The 9,160-nt window shown below is 36.8% G+C and overlaps 1 protein-coding gene across 2 annotated transcripts in view; it reads left to right on the forward strand.

Annotated features, from left to right (window-relative positions):
* Nucleotides 1-6,625: 6,625 nt before the first annotated feature.
* LOC107691009 (lin-28 homolog B (C. elegans)) overlaps nt 6,626-9,160 on the forward strand; it is a 17,875-nt gene continuing 15,340 nt past the window's right edge. The window contains exons 1-2 of one of the 2 annotated variants that reach the window (XM_016489459.1): nt 6,626-6,861; nt 7,490-7,641. In XM_016489459.1, coding sequence (XP_016344945.1) covers nt 6,852-6,861; nt 7,490-7,641 — 162 coding nt within the window. In that variant the 5' untranslated portion in view covers nt 6,626-6,851. Of the gene's footprint in view, nt 6,862-7,252; nt 7,642-9,160 lie in introns of those variants that run through there. The other variant, XM_016489458.1, reaches the window with a different exon arrangement.

A 9,160-nucleotide genomic window follows, 5' to 3' on the forward strand; every position in this document is an offset into this window, starting at 1 on the left:
TGAAAAAAATATACAAGACAAACTAAAATATTTTGTCAATAAAATAAAATAATTATTTATTTCAAATAAAATAATGGCGTTTTTTAAGAATTAAAAATAATCTGATTTTGGAGTTTGACAATGAACTCATTGCAACCATGCTTGGGACGGCCCACATAAACGAGCAAAAATGCTTTACATGTCTTGTAATAATAATTTCTTAACATTAAACATTGACTGTCAGTCTTTATTCACCTGCTTCTCGTCGTTATCATTACAGTTTATTAAAGTAAATAGTGTGAATTACATCGCTAATGTCATAGAATAGCACAGCAGGGCACATTGTAACGCAGTGTTACAACATACCCCATCTGCGCAACTGGAATTTAAAACTGGTTACTGTCTTCTGATAGTTAGCGAAGCATTAAAAAATAATTTAAACTGATAAATAACAGATTGGAGATTAAAATAATAGCAGATTTGTCTCATTTTAAATGAGCAATAAAAACTGAGATGAAAAATTGACTTAAGCCAGAAATATAATTTTACTATGGTAAAATAAATGTTCAGCGATATCTTCAAAAGACTTTTGAATTTTGGCGCACTTTTTTTTCTCTATATAATGTTGATATAGTAACTAGTAAATGCTGTAAATTTGGTTATGCTAGCATGTGTGGAAATATTTAAACCACGTGTGTTACAATTTACCCCGCGTTACTTTGTGCCCCGCTCTCCCCTACTAGTAACAATTCCGAATAGAGAGCTCTCTAATTTAATTCTTACTAGTAAAATGCAATTACAGAGCTCTCTAATTCAATTTTTACTAGTAAAAAACACATTAAAGATATGTTTAATTGCAGAGCTCTGTAACTGAATTAAAGAGCTCTCTAATTCAGTTGTTACTAGTAAGAATTGCATTAAAGAACTCTCTAATTGTAATTCTTACTAGTAAAAATTGAATTGTAGAGCTCTCTAATTCAATTGTTACTAGTAAAAATGCAATTACGATGAGTAACGCTGGGAATATTTTAAGATAAAACGGCTTGCCATAGCAGAACCATTTCCCACACTGACGTCATTGCGCTGATTGACAGCCAGAGGGCGCTGCTGGCAGTAAATTATTCCTACTGTAACCTTGCAGCAGACTGAACCACATCAACCCCTGCCAATATGATGTTTTTTATTTGGCCTCACAAGATGAAGACACGCCAGCTAGTGATTTTGATTTTATTACACTTCAAATATAAATCCAGTGACCTTTAGTTAGTTTGTTATTTTCCTTGTGTGGATTTTGTCTTGAATTTAAGGAACGTTCACACAAAATGGCTGCCAATCAGAGCCCGTCATTCAATCATGTGTGTATCATCTTACAGACATTTTTTATATCCTCACTGAAAAAGCATAAGAGAAAACGTTAATGGTAGTTGATGGTTTACGTTATATTTGAATAAGAATACAGCTCGGTCATTTGACTTGACAGATTAAACAAATCTAACAGTTTAACATGTTTATGAAACACAAGAATAGCAGTATTAATGTCATAATTGCATTTGTTTACAAGCAACATTGAATGTTCTGCTGACCTACATTCGAAGTTGCTTTTCTATAAACGCATACGTTTAAAGAAAAGTTGGGATGTTTTGAAATCGTACATCAAAAGAGACTGTTTTTTTTTCAACAGGTATTTGACGGGATATTTTGACGCGAATGGGCTTTACAAAGATTGTCAGAAGTTTTCTGAAAAGTTTCGTTTTATTATCCCCATCAATTTGGATTTGACACTTCAAGATCTCTTCACATCATATAGGCTACAGGTAAAGAATTTCATCTTATTCTAGCTATGTAAACGGTTGACGTTAACTTAAACGCATCACTATAAAACACCCGCGTAAAATAATAATTCTATTTAAATATGATAGTAATTATTATTTTCCTCGGTGTGTCTGAAATCAAAGCACGTGCTTGTGCGCTTGTTACCACATTTATTATTCGCAGTTTGGATTAAAGGAGCGATTTAAACTCCTCTTATATTTCACGGGCGCTATGAAATATTCATGCTGGAAAATTCCTCCATTCTGCACAAATGAACGTGCCACCAGCAGCACAAACAAAACTAAAACAAACCCTCGGTCGGTGCATTAGCACAAAAGCTACAACATAAGAAGTTATGTCAGATGTTAATCAAAAATAACCATTGCACTATTTTTGACTTCTTCACAAGGTCAGACACGGAGGACATACAGCATGGCCGTGCACTCCATTTCAGGTGAGTGAGATATTTATAAAGTGTCTTCTAGAAATAAATACGAACATAACTATGGGATCAGAATCCCATACATAACAGCTAACAATAATATCCTTTCTGTGAGCGCATGAACATTGCAGATCAACCTGTCTGAGAGCTGAACCTTTATGAAACCATGTCACAATCTATAACATGATCATATAATATGTTTAAACTATTTAAACGGGGAAAAGTCGTGGTCAGGTCCTTTTACAGGGAGCGAGTGAAAGACAGAAGGAGAGGAAAAGAATTCTGAATGCTCCTTTCATACTTCCGTTCGACGTCATGATTTAATTGTGACGTAATAAAGGAGCGTACAGGCGGAATCAGCCGCCACCAGAAATAACCCACGTTAGAGCTCTTACTATTTTACAGGGAATGTTGTTGCAAGCTGTTAAAATGTTTAGAATGCATATAAAATATTTTAAATGTTTTCACTGTTATCTGTCGAGTATTAGCTATTTTGCAGTAAAGATAGCTAATACATGAAGCCAGTTCATTTAGATTTTTTTTGTAACGACTAACTCAGATAAAATCATAATAAATACACATGAATGAATACAAGCTTTCGGTTTTGCTTAACGGGTAATTTTTATATAGCCTACCGAAATCGAGAAGACAAAAAATTGTAATACTTTTTTGTTGTTAAAAAAATAGTTATAAGCATAGTAAAACGTTGTCTTTTGCGTTTTTAAACAGAAATAAACCTGATAATAAACCTGAAATCTAATAACGTTTTAAAACGTTTTTGCAATTTAATAGAAACGAAAAATATAGCCTAAACAACATCTGAAATGTAAAAGAAACAACTGATCATCTCTGTCTCAAATATTTGTGTGTGTGACAAAAATGTGCCAAAATTACGATAAAGACTAATATTTTAAGCTATGATCGAGCTGTGAAAATTAAGACACTGCATAGGAATTTTGTAGAATTTTTTTTTTTTTTTTGAATATCTCTATTTTAACTCTTCAGTTTATCATATAGTGCACATAAAACTGTTTTTAAAATGAATGTGGCTATAGGTCAGAACTGTTTTAAGAACTAATTATAATTCGAATGTTTTGTGTGTTTTGAATAGAATAAGTCCTTACCTTATAATGAAACCTCAGTTGTATTGGTCTTTGTAAGAACAATTGATTCAGCAGCAGCCTTCACTTGTAAAACTGAGAATGAAGCGTTTAAAATATCCTCCCCTCATACTTGATATTTACCTCTGATTATTATCCAATCGGTTTAAAAAACGGTCGGGTTTGTATTGGCTTCGGTGGATAATTTTGGAGAGATGGAGGATTGAACGAATGCAGCATTAAACCAAAAGAAAGGAGAAGAGCTGAATAAACTCTGTGAACTCTATTGACAACTATGCGTTTCCTCAGGGGTTCGGCTGGGTGGGGGTGGGTGAGGTGAAGGTATGGCGGATCCGAACTGCTCAATACATCCAAACAGACCCTCCAATCGGTTGGTTTTGTAGCACAAATCACCTCTGTAAACCTTCTGCTGCAAACTCACTTTATTACTGGGTTAAACTGGGATCTTGTCTCCTAGCAGTGTTGACAAAATGATTTCAATTGAATTAACTGTATTTAAGCTTAAAGGAATATTTTTATATTCACTTTGGAGGGAAAGTCGAAATAAATGGCTAATCTGAAGACCCAAGGGAGTGTTTTGGGGTTCATCTTATTCAGTATGTGTTTGAAAGTTCTTGTAAGTGAAATTCAGTTTTTTTTTCGCTTATTTTGCATTATTTACTTATTTTGCATTTCAATAGCACCTATTTGCATAGTCCTGATTTAAAAGATAATTTCACATGTGGGAAACATTCTTCTGGTGTTTGATTATGAGTTTGGATTTGAAGAATCAGTGTCTAAACTTTGCTCTGACAGAGAGAAAAAGTTTGGTTTGTTTATTTAAAAAGAAAACAAGAGATCTTTCAGACCTTAAACTTTAAAAGTTGAACTCTTGCTAATCAAAAAAAAGTTTAACCCTGGCTAATGAACAATTCAGGATTGAAACAATTAAAATGTTAAGCAATATTTATGGATTTAGTGTGTATTACTGTTTAATCTCCTTTATGCACAATTTTACATGTAAATTGAATTACAAAAGTATGTTGTCATGGTTTTAATTTAAACTTAATGCATTTATGACTGTTAGCATAATCGATACTTCTATGTAGATTTAGGGAAGTTTTTAGAGTGTTGTTATTCAGTCCAGCAATAAACTTAACAAGTCAAAATCAATTAACATTTATATGTAATAGTATTCATTGGAAATTTATATAAATAACAAGTTTGAATAACCTGCTGATGAATTACGCCTCGCTTTTGCTTGTTTTATTTTTCTAAACTCTACACTCACAAGCGTATTTTTACCTCAGATCAATATTCCTGAGTGCTGTTCATTTAAATGACTTTCTGAAGTCACGCGGACCCGTTTTGCGTTCCCAGTAGCTAGACATAAACCACCGAGGATCATCTTTATTTATCTGTCTGTCCTGGAACTTATTCGATGCTTGCGGACTTGAACGGGATCAAACTGGGACATTTAGGGTGTGTCCGTGACCTCGTTGGACGTGTTTCCCGGAGCTCGCGGGGCCGTTTTATGAATGGTAATGATGGGAAACCCTCGTGCAGGAAATGAGAAACTCCGTATCATCTGACACCGGTGACCAGATCCGTGACCTGCGCCGTAATGGCACGACCACCAGCCATCTCTTCCACACACCAGCAAACACACACACACAGCATCTCCGACAGCAGAACTGGTGCAGGGTTTGGGGGATTGGGGGCAGGGGTGAATTCCGGAGGGTGGTCGGCATGGATGGGTGGGGGTGGGTGAAATGGGCGGAGCGTAGAAGCGGTGGGGGTAGTTGTTAATTCACTCCTCCAACGTGTTTTTCCTCTGACTCAAAGACAGAGAAAAACATCCTCTGCCAAGGCATCAGGTTTGATCACGAGCTTGTCAGAAACGTTTACTGTACGAATGTCTTGTAGAAACGAAAACATCACATTTTTATAACAGGAGATTTCACTTGTCAATTTTCCATTAGCCTAATCTTTGCATTTCAACTTGTTGGTTTAATGCACATTTGATTCGTTTTTTTTTTTTTTGAGTAGGCTACTGTTCACTCAGATAGCTCCTATTCAAAAGAACACAATAAGCACAGAAACAGAAAAAGTATGTGAAAGTATGATTGCATTTCATCCGTTCCATATTTTCATTTTTAGAACATTCCATTTAGGCTATATGGGTTACAACCAATGTGTATGTTTACCATGTTTTATCACATTATATACCAGGAAAAAGGTGGGGTGATTTGCTAGTTGTTTTTTTGGATCAATGCTCTCTTTTCATGAATCAACAGATCATGTAGTTTGAAGGCTATATATATATATTTATAGCCTATACTGTTGCAATACACTCTATATACGTATATTTTATGTCTTCATGTTTGTTCTTTCTATATGTTAATTGATGTAGGTATCATCATATAGGCTATATATTTTCAAGTGCGCAAAGCTGATGTAACCCAGAAAAAAATCCATGTGTGTGAGGACTTGGTCAATAAAGATCTTCTTATTCTAAATCAGTCTCATTGACGTTTGTACTGCAGCAAACAACAAATGCAAACTGCAGTGTGCTTGAACAAACGATAATTAGCTAGTGATCTCATTTCTCCCGAACTATAATATGGAATGTTTTGGAAACGTTTAAACAAAAGCAGAAAGACAGCAACAGCAGAAGAACAAAAATATCTTTAGTAAATTTGAAAGGAAACCAAATGCGTGCATAAGAAACGTTTCCGTCTTTTTGGTTAATGACATAAAGGTATAACTTAAAACAACTTTACATAATAGGCTACGACGATTATTAGTCTAGCCTACAGTTTAATGGAATAGTAGGCTACAGTTCTAGAAAAAAATCTACTACCCTCTGTATAAAGAGATACATTCTGGAAAACTTTTGTTGTTGCATTTCGCTACAACAAGCGAGAACATTAAAAATGAAGTGTTATACAAGCATTTACTTTCATAAGACTATAAAGTATTATGACTGTTGTTACCAGCGGTTGGAATTTGGTTACATAACGCATCATTAAAATTGTTACATATAAAAAAAATAAAAAAATAAAAACTAAAATGCTGGACTTTTTATGGTCTCTCGAATGACTTACGGAACACGCACAAAACCGATTTTAGACGTCATAACACGCGTTAGAAAACTGAACCTGATGCTTTTACGTGACGCAGCTGTAGAGCTGAAGTCCAGCCCGGTTCCGAGTCCGCTCCCTCTCCCGGGCTCACGGAGGAGTCACGTGTGCAGCGCTGTGAGGGAGCGAATGAGAAACGGAGAGCGGGAGAGAGCGAGAGAGAGCGAATGCGCGAGGGAGGGAAAGAGAGAGGGGATAGGAGATGTTAAAAGAGACATGACAAAATATCTAAAAAGGAGACGCACGCCGTACCATGCGCGCTAAATTTGTGCCCGCTGGAAATCGGGATGTCGGATCGACGGTGACGCGTATCACCCCATTTCACGGAGGAAACGATTTCGCTGGAACTTTGGAACGGAGGGTCCGTGGGGAAACATGGCCGAAGGTTACGATGCTTTTTTTTTTTGAAACATCTCTTTTCACGCGAACTCATATTGTCCACCGCGTTTTTTACGTTGTTTGTACGTGCGATGAAGAGTCGTTTGAGCCAGCGGTAGTGGGGGGGTGGGAGCAAATACGGGGGGGCGGGTAACGTGTGCACACCTGCCCCACGCCAGGCCGTTCACATACGGTAGATGTGCAAGAAGTTACATAGTGTAGCTACTAACTAGGCACATTGAGCAATAGCTATGTTCTGCGCCATCCCATCTGAAGTATAGCTCTACTTTTCATGAGTTTCTCTAGTTTTCCAGAGGGTGGGTTGTAGACAAGGGTGTAAGAATATATACAAGGTTAAGGTACCGAAATGTAAAAGTATAACAGTCTGTCACTGAAAACCCCCATATATTAATTGATTATAAAGAAACGGGGGAGTCTGTAGTGGTGGTTACGGCCCTGGTTGAAGACACATCGTTGTATTGAATGCATGTTGTTGAGTAGTAGTTGGGGGATTTCCCTCAGAAACGCTGCCCACGCAGACCCACGGTCATTGTGTACACACCTAGAACAAAGTATAGGCTACATCTCAAACATCAGCACACAACATCATAGGCTTTTCTCCCTTGACCGCACAGGAGGGCCGCGCAAAGGTGTCGGGTCGCCGCAGATTCTGGCTGGCTCGGGTTACTGCAAGTGGTTTAATGTCCGAATGGGGTTTGGATTTATATCGATGACCAGCAGCGAGGGGAAGCCAGTGGACCCTCCACTAGATGTGTTCGTTCACCAAGTAAGTCCAATAATGCATGTGCTGGGTTTCAGCCGTTCAGCTCCTCTGACTATTTTTCACGTTATATGTCGCATCTCATTGACATCAGCAGCAGATGTGCTCGAGGAAAGCAGAAGTAAACATGCGCTTGTGTTTTCATCCTCTGTCACTTTAAGAACGCCAAAAACGCATCTTCACTCTCCATTGATATCACCAGACGAACGGCGTATTAGTAGTAAACACGGAGGCATTTACGATGCAGCTCTTAAAGGTACCTTTATTAGGAAGAGAAAAGAGAGAGTAGCCCGTGACATTGGTTTCTATTCGCCGCATGCTCACAGGAACATGTCTGATAAACCTGCCAACATGTCGGAAAACGTGTCACACACGAAGATCAGACGGCGTTCACAACCAGACTTTTCAAGAATGGCAAGCGATTTCGGTGTGAACTGTTGTACTGAACATCATGTGCTCTCGTGTTTACATGGGTGTAGTTCAGCCCCCCTTTCACAATATTTCGTCTTATGGACATTCAGAGCTAAATCAATATGGACGCATGTACTAAACCGGAAATTATCTCCTTTCATCATTTTCCAGGCTTTCCACGGCACCTTAAAATAGCATACGCAGACTTAAAGAACAAAAGCAGAGGTTTCTTCTGAGTTCTATTAGCACTCAAGCTCACTGCACTGTTGTTTTGCTGCTTTCTGTTACATTGTGTTCTTGTTATCTGTTGGTGATAATATTGTCGAGCAGTGTTATGTTTACTGCTGGATGTTAATGAGATGTTAAAATGATTCCTGGGACTTAACATTTCCATTGTTACAAAACACATCTGCATAATCCTTTAAATCTGAAATTCAATAACATAACAGCTAGTTTGCACAGGAAACAAGTGGCTATCTATCCATCTATCCATCCATCTATCCATCTATCTATCTATCTATCTATCTATTTTTTTTTAAAGAATTTAAAACCGTGTAAATATCTCTAGTTATTAAAATCACAGTTGTGCAATCTTTTCTCGAATTCAACAATGTTTTAATAATCTTTTATTATGATGTAACCAAATTACAATTGCTGAAAACCATTTTTAAGTAAAAGAGATTTTGCTTTATGTATTTATCTTGTGATTAAGTGTTTTTATGGATATATTAGACAAATTGTTTTGTTTAAAAATACAATTTTGTTGAACTAGAGTATAAAATTTGAATTAGCACAGTTAAGGAAATTGATAGCAGGCATTCTAAATATGTACAGAATTATTTGAAGTGATTTTAAACGGGCAGTTTTACATTGTTATACAAAATCTTTTTGAGGCAAATTTCATTCATTTTTTATTTAAATTTCGATTTTGTGTGGAAATGAATTTTTGTGCATGAGCTTAAACATGAACCTCTTGTGCTAGTAGCCCCTAAACCTGAGTGCATTCTGGGAAATGCAGTTCTCAAAAAAGACAAACAGCAGCCAGATACACAGTCAGACTGTTATGTGTGCCATTGAGTTTAATAACATACTGATAGCTTATCTAATATATATA

Source organism: Sinocyclocheilus anshuiensis, unplaced genomic scaffold, assembly GCF_001515605.1.
Source record: "Sinocyclocheilus anshuiensis isolate Anshui unplaced genomic scaffold, SAMN03320099.WGS_v1.1 scaffold2275, whole genome shotgun sequence".
Lineage (NCBI taxonomy): Eukaryota > Metazoa > Chordata > Actinopteri > Cypriniformes > Cyprinidae > Sinocyclocheilus > Sinocyclocheilus anshuiensis.